Source organism: Lithobates pipiens, unplaced genomic scaffold, assembly GCF_037356315.1.
Source record: "Lithobates pipiens isolate NorthernLeopardFrog02 unplaced genomic scaffold, aLitPip1_a1.2 Scaffold_18, whole genome shotgun sequence".
In the NCBI taxonomy this organism is placed as follows: Eukaryota; Metazoa; Chordata; class Amphibia; order Anura; family Ranidae; genus Lithobates; species Lithobates pipiens.
In genome coordinates this window covers 436,954,202-436,971,389 of record NW_027507758.1, presented here as the reverse complement: position 1 = coordinate 436,971,389, position 17,188 = coordinate 436,954,202, and the positions used below count along the sequence as shown (strand labels likewise).

At 42.8% G+C, this 17,188-nt stretch overlaps 1 protein-coding gene across 1 annotated transcript in view; it reads right to left on the bottom strand.

The window, feature by feature from the left end:
- Window positions 1–17,188, bottom strand: part of DHX36 (DEAH-box helicase 36) — a 154,060-nt gene that overhangs the window by 84,907 nt on the left and 51,965 nt on the right. The window contains exon 6 of the mRNA XM_077488121.1: window positions 3,581–3,660. Within this exon, the coding sequence (XP_077344247.1) occupies window positions 3,581–3,660 (80 nt within the window). The remainder of the gene's footprint in view (window positions 1–3,580; window positions 3,661–17,188) is intronic.

Below are 17,188 nucleotides of genomic sequence, written 5' to 3'. Positions count from 1 at the left end.
ACGAAGGGAACTTGTTTTTTGCCCCCATCAACGGTAAACTTTTGCCCTGTAGGCTGTGCCTTCTTCATGGTAAAAAGTGCACCTTTCCCCTTCCATTGATTTTGTGCATAAACGTAGCCAAGGCATTGCCAAATTGGTGCTGTTCTCAAAGTGCATTCTTTCCAGAGGTTTTGCAGGGAAGCTCCACCAATCAACACGAGCCACAAAATGTGTCTCATGTAAATACATTTTTTTTTTTAAAAAGCTAGAGAAGCTCCTAAGATGTCCATGCAGAAGCATAAACCATTTAAAAAGAGCTTTGTGTGCTAAAGTGTAAAGGGAACTTACCCCGAGGGCCTCCAGGTCCTTAGTCATGCACTTGGGCCCAGAACAACAAAGCCTGACAGACCCTAATCAAAGCAATTGAGGACATCATGGCAGCACATCTCATCAAACTCAGAAATCAACAGCCATCAGAGTCATCAGGTTATTTTTCAGGCATGAAACAGAGTCAACAACAGGGACCACCCCTTTCTTCTTCCATGGAGTATCGCTGCACAAATCTCTAATGGAGAACAAAGTTTGTCAGTGTGCCCAGTCTTTATAATGGTACTCCTGACCATGAGGATGTAGCAGGAAAATCTTGGCTGGTTTTGGAGCCTTCCAAGATGCTAAACCATCTCTCTCCCCCCCCCCCCCCCCCCGAGTATATTTTGGAATGCCAGAAGCCTGTTCAACTTCCTTTGAGGATTCATCTGATGAGAAAGATGCTGCCTTTCCTGACTCCTCCACCTCTGAACCCTGAAAAGTTGGCAGAGGATAGTCACAAAAAAAAAGAAGGCTATTTAGAAGGCGACCAGGATCTGGCGTTCCCTCATGCTTCATATCTTTCAACCGCCAATTGCTAAAGTATAGTGGCAATGGCAGATGAGAATTCCTCCTTAGGGACAAATGCAGTGGAGGAAAGTGTTCTAGGCCTCTTGGTTCCCACCACCTTGAGGCCTTAGGACTCAGTAGCAGAAGAACTCTGCTTCCAGCATATGGAGGGAGGGTCTCCATGGTGTCCTGCATTGCTGGTGTTTAGGAGGAGGGGAAAAAAATGTTATAAGTTTGCACATGCACAGTGAGACCTGAAGGTAGATGCCCGCATGTGCAGAGGAAAGGGACCACCCATGAAATGGCAAAGTTCTACATGTAAAATGGCACCAAATTTGAAAGTGACCAAGGCACCTATCCTGCCCATTTGTCACCTATGTAGGGAAACTCATAGCCAGCTCTTTACTGCAGCTTCCCACTGTCCAAGGGTGAAAGCACAGCACACTGGTATCCTAGAGAGGGGCACTTACTGATGCAGTCTTCAGATGCAGAGGTGTAGGTCCCAGGGACCTAACCCAACCTTTACTCGTCAGGAACGTGGATTCACCGCAGAGGACCACAGCCCTGGACCTGTATATCACCCCACAAGCACTTTCACACTGCTGCAGGAGAGTGCCAAGGCGAGTGCTTCACTTTGGGTACAGTGCCAGTACTGAAGGCATGCTGGGAGTGGGAGAGGTTATGCAGGGCCAGATTTAGGTTTTGCTTTTTGACAGTGTCCAATCACCTGGAGGTGGAGCATAACTTATTGGTCTAAGAATGACCAATTTGGTGTCCTGCGAGGGAGAATAATAATAATAATAATAAAAAAAAAAAAAAAAAAAGGTTATCAGCATTAAAGGGGCTGATGTTCATGTTAAACTAACAGCTTGACGGTGCAGTATTTTTGTTATTTTACCAAATCCAAGCAAAATTAAGACCTACAATGTTTTTTCACTTATGATAATTATGGGGCTGTAGAATATATGGTAAAATCAAATGTTTTTTCCATTACATTATTTTTAAAACAGCATAATCCATGGACCACTGATTGTCTGGTGACCACTTGGTGTGAATAAATCAACTGTGGGAGCAATAATTAGAAAATGTAAGACATATAAGACAACTGATAATCACCCTCGATCTAGGGCTCCATGCAAGATCTCACCCCGTGGGGTCAAAATGATCACAAGAATGGTGAGCAAAAATCCCAGAACCACACAGGGGGGACCTAGTGAATGACCTGCAGAGAGCTGGGACCAATGTAACAAAGGCTACCATCAGTAACACACTACGCCTCCAGGAACTCGGATCCTGCAGTGCCAAACGTGTCCCCCTGCTTAAGCAAGTATCTGTCCGGGCCCGTCTGAAGTTTGCTAGAGAGCATTTGGATGATCCAGAAGAGGATTGGGAGAATGTCAGACGAAACCAAAGTAGAACTATTTGGTAGAAACCCAACTCGCCGTGTTTGGAGGAGAGAGAATGCTGAGTTGCAAACAAAGAACACCATACCTACTGTGAAGCATGGGGGTATCAACATTATGCTTTGGGGCCATTTCTCTGCAAAGGGAACAGGACAACTAATCTGTGTACATGAAAGAATGAATGGGGCCATGTATCGTGATATTTTGAGTGCACACCTTCCTCCCATCAGCAAGGGCATTGAAGATGAAACCTGGCTGGGTCCTTCAGCATGACAATGATCCCAAACACACCACCCGGACAACGAAGGAGTGGCTTCGTAAGAAGCATTTCATGGTCCTGGAGCGGCCTAGCCAGTCTGCAGATTCCAACCCCATAGAAAACCTTTGGAGGGAGTTGAAAGTCTGTGTTGCCCAACGACAACCTCAAAACATCACTGCTCTAGAGGAGATCTGCATGGAGGAATGAGCCAACATACCAGCAACAGTGTGTAACAACCTTGTGAAGACTTACAGAAAACGTTTGACCTCCGTCATTGCCAACAAAGGATATATAACAAAGTATTGAGATTAACTTTTGATATTGACCACATACTTATTTTCCACCATAATTTGCAAATAAATTCTTTAAAAAAATCAGACAAATGTGGTTGTCTGGATTTGTTTCCACATTTTGTGTCTTATAGTTGAGGTATACCTATGATGACAATTATAGGCCTCGCTCATCTTTTTAAGTGGAAGAACTTGCACAATTGGCTGACTAAATACCTTTTTGCCCCACTGTACATATAATAAAAATAAAATGTATCAGATTAGCTTCAAGTAAAAAACACTATTGTGAAGCTTAAGGTAGAACTATAGGCAAAACTTTTTTTTTCTCCATTTGAATATAGCAAGGGAGGGTTATAATCCCTGTCACCAGTTTTTTTTTTCCATCTGTGTCCTACTGTGGAGATTTCCCTTCAATTCCTGTTCCATAGCCAAAAAGTGTGAGGAAATCCCTGCAAATTAAGAGAATTTCTTGGGGACCCCCAGGTCTTCAGAACTAGTGTCCTCATTGGAAGATTTCCCCTTTATTATTATTCTGACACCAACCCAAAATTTGGAATTTTCTTTTACTTTTCACTTTCAATGTTCCAAAATAGTTTTTCCTTTAGTTATACTTTAACTATATAAATGTTCTTTCAATTGTGCATGTAGTAGCTGCAGACAAGGGTCACATGTCTGGAACACTTTATTGACAAATAAAAAATATGACTTATTTTGAAGCAGTGCCAAAAGGGACACTTATTGTGCTAATAAATTGTGAAATTGCCATGGAATACCTTTCAAGACGGATTTGGTAGCCAGTGCTATTCCCCCTCCCACACAATTCAGCTCGTTCTGCAGCAACACGGTCCGCTACCTAAAAATAAATATTGGTACAAGTTTAAGTATTCTCTAATAAAAAATATAAAATTAACCAACCATTACAGCAGCAAGGTCTCTAGAAAAAAAAAAGCCAAACAATAAACATCACAAGTAAAGACTAATCAAAAAATGCAAAATAAAAATTGTGCATTTCCCTACACCAAACAAATTACATTTGCCAATACATAATATGAAAAATTGATTTGTAAAGGCGATTGCTCTCTAGGCTTTTTGGTAACTATTATCCTCAAAGTCGACTAGATAGTATATTTACGTAACTGATGCACCATTAAATATCTACAGACACTACATTGAATTCATATATTTAATGCCATAAACCAGCTTTTCCTAACCTTTCAAACCACCTGACATCTGGCTGTAGCCGAATGACGGCTTCAGCGCGGATGTCAATTCCTGGGCCTCCCCTTTCCTCGCTCCCAAGCAGGCATCGGAGAAATTCTGTGCTGGCCGTGTCCCTTGGACACAGCCAGTCACAGATCGCTGTAAACGGCCAATCACAGCGGCCGTTTACATCGCGATCGGCGAGGCCAATGGTAGATGATCTCACATGTAAACATATGAGATCATCTCTCATTGCCGCCTCTCTCTCCTTACTCAGAGATAGCGTGTGAAAAGAGAGAGTATCTGCTGTACTTGTGAGTGTGCTTATAATCCAAACAGTGCCCAAACAGTACAGTGCCCCATCAGTACAGGGGCCCACCTGTGCCAATCGGGGCCCACTATCCATCTGCACATCTTCACAATCAGTGCCCACCTGTGCTGCCCCCATCAGTGCCGCCCCTATCAGTGCCGCCCCTATCAGTGCCCACCTATGCCGCCCCTATCAGTGCCCACCTGTGTAGTCGAATTACCACCCGCAACCATGTCCAAAAGAGGCTTTTCCGCCGAGGAGTACCACCAAATACTTTCCCAGGCCAACAAGAGCAATGGGGAGCTCTCTTTTTCAGATTCCCCTCCAGACTCTGATTCTCAGTTGGACATAAATTATGAGCCAGTCCTCAGTAGTGGAACAATGACCGATTCAGAGGAGGAAGATATTCGGCCCACCAAACAAAGGCGTTCTGGTGAGGAGGCAGTGGCATCCACCAGCACCACAGTACCTCTGCAAGAAAGGCCAAGGACCCATGCCAGCCTTCCCTATGCCCTATAGAACCCCTTGTGGCTGCCTCCTAATTCAGGAGAAGACAAAATTTCCCCTTTCACTGCCCAGCCACGAGTCCAGGTGGACATGGAGAATTTTTCCCCAATAATTTTTTTTGATTAAATTTTTACCGAGGACATGCTGTGGCCCAGTGCAACCTTTATGCCCAACAATCTATCTTAAATAATCCAATGTCCTACTATGCCCATCCCTACGAATGAAGAGACCTAATGGTGGAGGAGTTGAAGTTTTTTTTAGGCCTCACATTTAATATGGGACTCACCAAAAAAACACTGATGTCCTATTGGTCAACCCACCCCCTCCACCACATGCCAATCTTCTCCAAGGTAATGTCTAGAAACAGATACCTCATGATAATGAGGTTCCTTCATTTCAATGACAATACCCAGTGCCCTCCACGAAATGACCCAAATTATGACAGGCTTTTCAAAATTCGGCCACTTCTAAATTATTTTTCTGAAGTATTGCCCCAGCTACTTACCCCGGACCAAAACATATGTGTGCATGAGTCCCTTGTTAAATTTAGTGGCGGGCTTAAAATCAAACAATTTATTCCCAGCAAAATGGCCCACTATGGATTGAAGGTATACAAATTATGTATACAAAAGAAAAAAAGAAAATAACTGCGCTAAGGTTAAATATGTGAATGTGTGAATGTGTAAATGTATAAAGAAAATCCTGTAAGGATATTCAGCTGCGGCTTTCGCTATGTCACATACATGCAAATAAAAACGAAAAAACCCATAAGCCGCGCTAAATAGATACCAAGGCAAATACAACCAACTATTTGTGCAATGATATAAAGGTAAATGTTGAAATAAATATTAATAAATACAACCAACTACTTGTGCAAAATAAACAAACAAATATTGTATAGAGTATAGCAACCCTATATGTGTATATGCATATACGTGATACAAAACATATAAGTATTAGGATTCCTGATCTCAAAAACCCACAAATGCTGATGGGCACATATAATGGGAATCAGTAACACACACCTATTGTAAAATATATACACCCAATGTGTGAACAAAGAGTCCGTATAAAAACAAAAAAGGGGGGTAGCGTAAGGCCCAGTAAGGGTCCTCTGAGTAAACACCACACTCTTCCTGGAAATCCAAATGTGGGAGCAGTTATATTCAATCCACCACCAACACACGATAAGATTTACTGCTTACCAGATATGAGTGACCCCCCACTACAGAGGGTCGCACGGGGCTTAATAGGAATGGACGTCACTTCCAACCACAAGATAAAAGAGGTTCCTCGATGTCTTCCTGGATTCACTCTTTTAGGAACTCTTGGGAAGAGAACTCACTCCCGGACACTCAACTCAGTAGTCCAAACAGACTCAGAGTCAGGGACATCAAAGCCATAGGGGAAAGATAAAACTCAAAATAGTGTAAAACCCTTTTTATTTTAAAATTAAAAATATAAAAATACACTTACAAGCGTATAAAAAAGGAAAGCGCCTTAAGTCCGTGGCGCCGGCCGGACGCACACGGACAGACTCGTTCTCCTGGAACCCGTCACAAAACCGAGGTGATGAATAGCGCACCGCTCAGCCCGAGGCTGAGCGGTGCGCTATTCATCACCTCGGTTTTGTGACGGGTTCCAGGAGAACGAGTCTGTCCGTGTGCGTCCGGCCGGCGCCACGGACTTAAGGCGCTTTCCTTTTTTATACGCTTGTAAGTGTATTTTTATATTTTTAATTTTAAAATAAAAAGGGTTTTACACTATTTTGAGTTTTATCTTTCCCCTATGGCTTTGATGTCCCTGACTCTGAGTCTGTTTGGACTACTGAGTTGAGTGTCCGGGAGTGAGTTCTCTTCCCAAGAGTTCCTAAAAGAGTGAATCCAGGAAGACATCGAGGAACCTCTTTTATCTTGTGGTTGGAAGTGACGTCCATTCCTATTAAGCCCCGTGCGACCCTCTGTAGTGGGGGGTCACTCATATCTGGTAAGCAGTAAATCTTATCGTGTGTTGGTGGTGGATTGAATATAACTGCTCCCACATTTGGATTTCCAGGAAGTGTGGGGTGTTTACTCAGAGGACCCTTACTGGGCCTTACGCTACCCCCCTTTTTTGTTTTTATACGGACTCTTTGTTCACACATTGGGTGTATATATTTTACAATAGGTGTGTGTTACTGATTCCCATTATATGTGCCCATCAGCATTTGTGGGTTTTTGAGATCAGGAATCCTAATACTTATATGTTTTGTATCACGTATATGCATATACACATATAGGGTTGCTATACTCTATACAATATTTGTTTGTTTATTTTGCACAAGTAGTTGGTTGTATTTATTAATATTTATTTCAACATTTACCTTTATATCATTGCACAAATAGTTGGTTGTATTTGCCTTGGTATCTATTTAGCGCGGCTTATGGGTTTTTTCATACAAATTATGTGACCGAGTCACAGGGTACTTGTATGCGTTCAAAGTGTACGAAGGGAAGGACACCCAGCTGCAACCCCCCAATTGCCCAGAGTACTTGGGATCAAGCAGGAAAATTGTTTGGGACCTCATATACCCCCTACTGGAGAAAGGCTACAATTTATACGTAGATAACTTCTACACATCTCTGCCCCTGTTCCACAACCTTCACCGGATGAAGACGCCAGCAAGTGGCACCATAAATAAAAACTTTACTCAAAGTCTTGTCAATAAGAAATGAAGAAAAGGAGAAACGGCACGTCGGCGAGACAAGGAGATTTTGGCAGTGAAGTGGTGGGACAAAAGGGATGTCTACATGTTATCTTCAATCCACAATGATACCTTTGTGGAAATAATACCTAAATACATCTATGATTATAATTTGTTCATGGGGGGAGTCGACTTCAATGACCAAATTATGGAACCATACCTTGCTACAAGACGGACATACCAGTGGTATAAAAAAAAGTCGCAATTTATTTTTTTAATTGGCCATATACAATTCCTTTGTAATTTACCGCAACTCCACCCAAAACCCCAAACGCTTCCTTGGCTACCAGGAGGAAGTTTCCACTGCCCTTATATTCCTGAACGGCCCACCAGAAAACATCCGATCGGATGTTCTTAGTCGACTCTCCAAACGCCACTTTCCCGATAAAATCCCTCCCAAACCAACAGGCCAAAGATGTAAAAAAAAAAAAAAAAAAATGTAAGGTGTGTACCAGAGCAGTAGTCCGAAGAGAAATCTTTTTATCGTGCACAATGACCTTCCCAACCAGGCCTATGCATAGGTGAATGTTTTCGCCGTTACCATACTTCAATAAATTATTAGTGAAGGATGGTAAACTTAATCCTCAGTTCCTGCCTTCACACACCTTCACACCCCTTATGCCACTGTCTGCTCTGTAACTGACCCTGGCTTGTTATTCAACCACGCTTTTGTCTGCCAATTCTGTACATACCTCTGCCTGATCTGGAATTGACCCTGGACTGTTTGACCATATTTGCCTGCCTCTTGGACTGATCTTGTACTCTGCAACTGGACTAGTGGGATTCAACACAGGGGTCTCATATGTGAGGGGCTCCAGAATTGTTTTTCTGGATAAAGAAAACATTTTTTTTGTTTTCTCAATCCTAGATTAGGGTCTGGAGACTCAGGCTTCAAAGAGATTTCGGTGGGAGAAGCCTCTACCCCTGTCCCCATCCTGTCCTTAATGAGGCCCTACTTCTGCCTGTAGGACTTACTGTCATTATGTCTCTGCCTGTCACACTAACCACACCACATGTTCCTGCCTACTACCAGAACCAATATTTTTGGCATTGCTGACAATATCTCTGCCTGCACTGACCCTGGACGTTATATGGACAGTATTCCTGCCTGGAGAACTGTGTTCACCGTTGCTGACCAAGTCCCTGCCTGCTGCCTGGACCAGTGCTATCCTCCTGTGTACAACTGCGCTACTACAACCACAGGTAATCTTTTGTTTACGCTTTGCTCAGCAGAATGTATTTTGGGGTGTAATTCTTGGTATGTGCATGCTATGTGTCCCTGGAAGACCTGATGGTGTTCCTTGCATTTTGGATCTCTGTATGTGGCCAGGCTGTGTAGAAGTCTCATACATGTGGTATTGCCATACTCAGGAGGAGTAGCAGAATGCATTTTGGGGTGTCATTTTTGCTATGTAAATGCTATGTGTTGGAAATATCTTATTAACGAACTTTGTGTAAAAAAAAAAAAAAAAATGCACTCTTTTTTTCCACGTTTTCCAAAAACTTCTGGAAAAAAATGAACCGTTCACTCATTATGCCTCAGATTATACATTGGGGTTTTAGCTTTCCAAAATAGGGTCATTTTGTGGGCGTTTCAATTGTCCTGGTGCTCCAGGGCCTTCAAAAGTGTAATAGGTGCTTGAGAAATGTGATGTGTAATTTATGCTCCTAGAACACCTGATGGTGCTCCCTGCATGTTGGCCCTCTGTATGTGGCCAATCAGTGTAAAAGTCCCACACATGTGGTATCACTATACTCAGGAGGAGTAGCAGAATGTATTTTGGGGTGGCATTCGTGGTATACACATGCCATGTGAGAGAATTAAGCTATTACAATGAAAATTTGGGGGAAAAAAATTACAACTTCAAATAACTCACCATGCCTCTTACTAAATACCTTGAAATGTCTACTTTCCAAAGAAGGGTTATTTGGGGGTATTTGTACTTTCCTGGCTTGTTAGGGTCTCAAGAAATGAGATAAGCCCCCAGTACATCAGATAATTTTTTTATGATTTACAGTTACACCATAGCTTGTAGACTCTAAAACTTTCACACAGACCAAATAATTTCCACTAATTTGGGTTATTTTTACCAAAGATATGGAGCAGTATAAATTGTGGCCAAAATTTATGAAGAAAAATTACTAAATTTGTAAAATTTCATCACAGAAATTAAGAAATATTTTTTTTCCCAAAATTTTCGGTCTTTTTCCATTTATAGCGAAAAAATAAAAAAACACAGAAGTGATCAAATACCACCAAAAGAAAGCTCTATTTGAAAGAAAAAGGACAAAAAAAAATCATTTGGGTACAGTGTTGCATGAGTAATTGTCATTCAAAGTGTGAGAGCACTGAAAGCTGAAAACTGGTCTGGATAGGAGGGGGGTTTAAGTGCCCAGTAAGCAAGTGGTTAATATAGAGGAACCCTTGAAATAATTCCATGTCATCTGTAGCTCAGGGCACAATGTAGTCAATAAGTTGTAAATATAATAATAAATAAAAGAATAAAGAATGTATTGTATCTAGCATATCTGACACCTAGAGCACATACTTTTGTTTTATTTAACACTCCCCTGTGCTCCATAAGGAAAAAAAGTAATCATGAAATGGAACAAATGACCAATTGTGAAAGTTGTAGTGCCCCTTACAATGGTGGTCAGAGGAAAAGCGTTGTCTTATATTAATGATTTGTGGGAGGACAATCTTACGTTGTTGACTCCTCATATACACAGCTAAAAAAAATAGATAAGTGATGTCAATGGTTACTAGGAGTAGGAAACTCTTCAGTGCTCAAGGAACCCCTACCAACCTCTGAAGGAACTCAAGGGTTCCATAGAACCCTGGTTGAAGAACCTTGCTCTAGGTGTTACCGCCCCCTACCCAAACACCTATTATTCTAACTACACGGTTATTAGTCCTTCATTTTGCCAGTTTTGGTAAACTATACCCTTACTTTTTTTTTTTTTATCTTGGCCTGTGGATTTGTGGGAGTACCAGTTGTATACACAAATTTTTGGCTGTACATTTTGCTTTATTACAAAACTGAAGCTCGAAGGTGGGGTTTTAAAGTTAGCTGGCCTATGCTTTGTTTTACCAGTTTCCATACTTTCCAGAGGCAGTAGCATAACCCACTTGTATATTTTCTATTGATCCCTCAATGGATTCAACTAAAATTTTACAGTGCAAAAATCTTATTGTTATCACAACTTTAATGAGCAGAATGTTAAAATGTATTACAATGAAAAGTTAAAAAGGAGAGGTGAATATTATTATACATTTCTAATTGTGTGGGTACTGCTGCAAAAATCTTACCTGACAGTTACCTGGTACATTGCTAGCTAATTAAAGAAAAAAGTTAACAAAAGGAGGCAGATGCCCTATGAATTTTTTGTTGAAACAAATTGCAAAATGTATTGCTTTATACAAGTATCATATGAGTAGCAATAACATAAAAGAAAGATAAAGCAAAGGAAGTGACAGCTGCATTGTTCAACTATAAGACCCCATATCTCACCTCTAGGCTGGGAAGCCTGATATATATAAAAAAAAAAAAAAACGATCTAGGCTTCCCAGCCAAGGTGGCGCAGTTATTTTAAATGCATAGGCCGGGTGTGACATTTTAACATTGCGCCTGGCCTCCGAACGATCATAGAGACTCCGGGGACCATTTGGTCCGCCGGAAATCTCTATGATACCATCCGGGGGCTGGCGGATCCTGTGAATGATTCACCGATGGAAGCGGTGAGTCGGTAGAAGCACCGGAGGGTGGCATCCCCTTCCGCCACCCATAAAAACGATCAAGCGGCGGAACAGCTGCAATGATTGTTCTTATGGTGCAGGGAAATGCCGGCTGAAAATGCCGATATCTGAATGATGTCTGCAGCCTCAGGCATCATTCAGATATAACGCCACAAAGCCCACGATGTCATGTGATGTAGCTTGGGCGCCAAGTGGTTAAAAAGATGGAAAAGGATATTAAAAGATATCAAAAGCCTTACATTTGCTAATAAGTACTGTTCAGTCACTTATTAAGAAGTGGAAATTTCAGGGCTCTCTTGATACTAAGCCAAGGTCAGGTAGACCAAGAAAGATTGCAGTCACAACTACCAGAGGAATTGTTCGGGATACAAAGTCTCTCAGGGGCTCTCCTCCTTGCACCATGAGCTGGATCAGAATCCTGTAGATCTCTCCCTGCCAGCTCCGGAGAACAGACAACTGCAAACACTGGCAGGAGTGGCAAGTCTCTCTCCTGGCTGCTCCCCCTTCAGAATGTGCCACATGGAGTACAGGCCGCATCATCTGCTCAGGCCTCTATGCCCAACACATAGTGCACAGGTGACTTCCCCCGCCTGCTGCAAATGACTTCTGACCCCTGCATGCGTGGGGACAACCCTGGATCCCTCATGCCCTCTGACCACTTGATACCCCTGATGTGTGTCTGTCCTAAAGGAAGCCTATAAGGCCGTCCTTCCCGGTCGTTGCATAGCAATCTCTTCAGCTATGAAAATGAACACTCTTTTTTAAACTACAAACTGAAAAAGAATGTTGGGTTCTAGAACACCAGTTGCAAACTACCCCATCCCTGCTTTTACTTAAAAAGATTGTCCACTTACGCACTACTCTTAGAGACATGGCATTGGGCTGAGTAGAAAAAGCTTTAATTAGGTTGAAACAATTATACTATGATAAGGGTAACAAGGTCCATTCTCTACTGGCTAGAGAAATGCGCGGCCACACCTATAGGACAGCTCCACACGATATCAAGGATCGGTCTGATTGTCCATCTCATCCCCCAAGATGTTATCCATTCCTTTGAGGAGTTTTATACTGACCTATAAGATAATCCTGGAATCCCTCACGACCCTCTCTCTCATGAATTACAAGATCATATGAATCAATATCTTGAGCACAGTGGGATCTCCCATCTTCAGCCTTCAGACCTTCACTCTCTTAATGCATCTATTACCGAGGAGGAACAGGAAATCACTATCAAATCCTTAGCCACACATGTCCCAGCTCAGGAAACTTTGGCCCTTTTTAGGGTGCCTATCCCCACGGAACCAAAACTCTTCTGTTGGGCCTCTCCTCACTTAAAATCCTCAAACCTCACAGGAAGTTGCTACTTATTATGGCTGCACAAGGTCTTATCGCCCTCCATTGGAAGCGGCGCTCCCCTCTATCCCCTTAATAACTGTAGGCTAGGGTTAAGGATGTGGAGTTGATGGAGAAAATGATAGCTAGAATACAGGAATGAATGGAAGCTCACAATCGTGTCTGGGAATTATGGCATCAGTACATAGGCCATTATGATACCTTTCTCTCTCTGACCTTGGTTACTTAGGTTTTATTTTATACTATTATATCCATTTTTCAGCGATATTACACTAAGTTACGGTGTTCCAGTAGCAAATCTGTTCTCACAATATAAAACTACTCCTGCTTGTAGTTTTTTTTGTATGCGATTGTCACATCTTGCTTTTATTTTTCAGTAGGTGTTTCCTGTGAACACTCTATATTTTTGTATGCTCTATTTTTTTTTACTTTGATGGAAAAAAAAAAAAAAAAAAAGGTATGCTACCGCAAAGAATAAGGAGCAGGAATAATAATACGTTATTTAAAAGTTGTGGGAGCCTTGTGGCACATACCGTATATACTCGAGTATAGGCCGACCCGAATATAAGCCGAGGCCCCCAATTTACCCCCAAAAAAACTGGCAAACTTATTGACTCGTGTATAAGCCGAGGGTAAGACATGCCTGTCCATCCCTGTGTGTGTGTCCGTCCATCCCTGTGTGTCCGTCCATCCCTGTGTGTCCGTCCATCCCTGTGTGTCCGTCCATCCATCCCTGTGTGTGTGTGTCTCCATCCATCCATCCATCCCTGTGTGTGTGTGTATCCGTGTGTGTGTATCCGTGTGTGTGTGTGTGTGTGTGTGTGTGTGTGTGTGTGTGTGTGTGTGTGTGTGTGTGTGTGTGTCCAGCCTACCTGTGTCCTGAGCCTTTGTCCCGAGCCTCCGTCCCGTGCCGAGCCTCCTTGCCTCCGTGCCTCGCCGCCGTGCCTCGCCGCCGTGCCTCGCCGCCGTGCCTCGCCGCCATGCCTTGCCTCCGGTCCCGTCCCGTCCCGTCCCGTGCCGTCCTGTGCCTTGCCTCCGTCCCGTGCCCTCTTCGTTCGTCGGCGGCCATTGTAAAATTCAAAAGCTGCGCCGCCGCCTTCGCCTGTGATAGGCGGAACACTGAATTTCCCAGCAGCCTGTGTTCCGCCTATCACAGACGTCGTATCATCCTCGTCCGTAGTACGAGGATGATACGAAGTCCGTGATAGGCGGAACACAGGCTGCTGGGAAATTCAGTGTTCCGCCTATCACAGGCGAAGGGGGAGCCGGAGGCGCGGCTTTTGAATCAGAATGGCCGCTGTCTGTCTGCTCGACACGCTGATCGAGCGGGCAGACAGCGATGACTCGAGTATAAGCCGAGGGGGGCACTTTCAGCCTCAAAAAAGAGGCTGAAAATCTCGGCTTATACTCGAGTATATACGGTAATTGTGAAATGGAAGGAGAATGATAAATGGTTTTCAACATTTTTTACAAATAAATATGTGAAAAGTGTGGCGTGTATTTGTATTCAGCCCCCTTTACTCCTATACCCCAAACTAAAATCTAGTAGAACAAAATTGCCTTCAGAAGTCACCCAATTAGTAAATAGAGTCCAAATAGAGTGTGTAATTTCATTTGTGTAAATACAGCTGGTCTGTGAAGCCCTCAGAGGTTGGTTAAAGTACCTTGGTGAACAAACAGCATCATGAAGGCCAAGGAACACACCAGATGGTCAGGGATAAAGTTGTGGAGAAGTTTAAAGCAGGGTTAGGATATAAAAAGTGTATGGCACAACTGTAAACCTACCAAAACATGGCCAGCCACCTAAACTGGCAGGCTGGGCAAAGAGCATTAATCAGAGAAGCAACCAAGAGGCCCATGGTAACTCTAGGGGAAGCTGCAGAGATGCACAGCTCAGGTGGGAGAATCTGTCCACAGGACAACTATTAGTCATGCACTCCACAAATCTGGCCATTCTGGAAGAGTGGCAAGAAGAAAGCTTTTGTTGAAAGAAACTACGAGTTCACTGCCTGTATAAATCAGAAAATAGAGCCTATGTCATAACCATAGGTTAGTTACAGAGCGAAATTAGCTGAACACAGACATCTAATGATAGAGTCAATTTAGATATTGGGACACGGTGGTGACACCGGGTTTGGAAATAGCAGTCTGCCATTAACAAGCATCATGCAAAGGAGACACAAACAGCCTCAGAACACATACACTATATTACCAAAAGTATTGGGACGCCTGCCATACACACACATTTATTTTATTTTTATATATCTATCAAACACTTTAATGCAGGGCTCGACAAAACCGGGCGCCAGGTCGCATTTGCGACTAGAATTAGCGACCTGGCGCCTGGGGCAGCACAGCTGGGGGTATCCTGTCTCCGTGGACCTCCCCCCCCCCCGGCGTGATCGCGTCGGGCCGCGCAGCCGGTAATTGAGCCCCCAGCTTTGAGGCCTTCTGCGGTCCTATGGTTCCTTCTGGAATCTGGCGTCCTCTTGTGGTGGCCGTTGGAATTACAAACCAGCAATGCTAATGGAGCTTCCCCTGCCTGCCAGCCTAAACATATATATTTTTTATTCTAACACCCTAGAGAATAAAATGGTGGTCGTTGCAATACTGTCTGTCACATCGTATTTGCACAGCGGACTTACAAGCGCACTTTTTTGGGGAAAAATAATTTAATAAAAAAATAAATAAATAAGACAACAGTAAAGTTAGCCCAATTTTTTTTTTATATTGTGAAAGATAACGTTACGCCAAGTAAATCGATACCCAATATGTCATGCTTCAAAATTGCGCCCGCTCGTGGAATGGCGACAAACTTTTACCCTTTAAAATCTCCATAGGCGACATTTAAAAAATTCTACAGGTTGCACATTTTAAGTTACAGAGGAGGTCTAGGGCTTTATTGCTCTCACTCTACCGATCGCAGCGATACCTCACATGTGTGGTTTGAACAACGCTTTCATATATGAGTTTGCTTCTGCACGCAAGCTTGGTGGGACAGGGCGCGTTTAAAATTATTATTTTTTCTTATTATTTTAACGTTTTATTTTTTTCACTGTTCTTTAAAAAAAAAAGTGTGTCACTTTTATTACTATTACAAGGAATGTAAAAATCCCTTGTAATAGAAAAACGCATGACAGCCCTTTTGTATATGAGATCTGGGGTCAGAGAGACCTCACATCTCATATTTACACTAAAATGCAATTTAAAAACAATTTGTCATTTGAAAAAAATAAAAAAAATAAAATGTCCCTCTAAGAGCTATGGGCAATGACTTGGAGACAGGTGGCAGGGGGCTATCTTCCCCTCACTCGTCTCCATGTCAGGCCAGGGACAGGTCCAGATCGCCGTCACGGACCTGGCTCCTAATTTTTTTAGCTGGCTCCTAGATTCCAAGCAAATTTGTCAACCCCTGCTTTAATGGCACCCTAGTCTTAGGCCGTAGGGTTCAATATTGAGTTGACCCATCCTTTGCAGCTATAACAGCTTCAACTCTTCTGGGAAGGCTGTCCACAAGGTTTAGGAGCGTGTCTATGGAAATGTTTGACCATTCTTCCAGAAGAGCATTTGTGAGGTCAGGCACTGATATGGGACGAGAATGCCTAGCTCGCAGTCTCCACTATAATTCAACCCAAAGATGTTCTCTCGAGTTGAGGTCAGGACTCTGTGCAGGCCAGTCAAGTTCCTCCACCCCAAACTCGCTCATCCATGTCTTTATGGACCTTTCTTTGTGCACTGGTGCACAGTCATGTTGGAACAGGAAGGGTAAATAATACCTACAAAGTTGAGAGCATGACATTGTCTAAAATGTCTTGGTATGCTGACATCTTAAGAATTCTCTTCACTGAAACTAAGGGGCCAAGCCCAGCCCCTGAAAAACAACCCCACACCATAATCCCCCCGCCACCAAATTATTTGGACCAGTGCACTCTTATGTGCGAGGTGTGGGGTTGTTTTTCAGGTTCACAATTCACTATGAAAAAAAGAAAAAAAAACTCTGAGGCTTGACAAAGGTTAGAGGGGAAGCTATACAGTGGGGACTAGGTTAATGTTTTATGTTTCGCCAGTGTCTAATCTTCTGGAGGCAGAAACACAACCAAGTTGTATATGATTATTTTCTTCTTTCCGAAGAAATAACATGTTCACTGAAGAATTTACCTAACCAAAGTACAGAGTGTGAAAAAAATATACATTATTAAAATACTAAAACAAGTCACTAAACTCCCATATTAAAATTATTATTTACAGATATGTGAACAATTCAAGAGTTTTAGAAGTAGTTAGAACTAGATTTTTAGGATATAGTACATAAAAGGAGAGGCATCTACTGAAGCACAACCAACAACCTGTACACTATAGTACCGTATTTGCCGGCGTATAAGACGACCTTTTACACTTAAAAAAACTGGCCGAAAATCGGGGGTCGTCTTATACGCCGGGTCAGCCCCTCCGATGCCTGCTGAGGGTTCGGTAATACTGTATGTAGCTTCGGCTACATACAGTATATACCG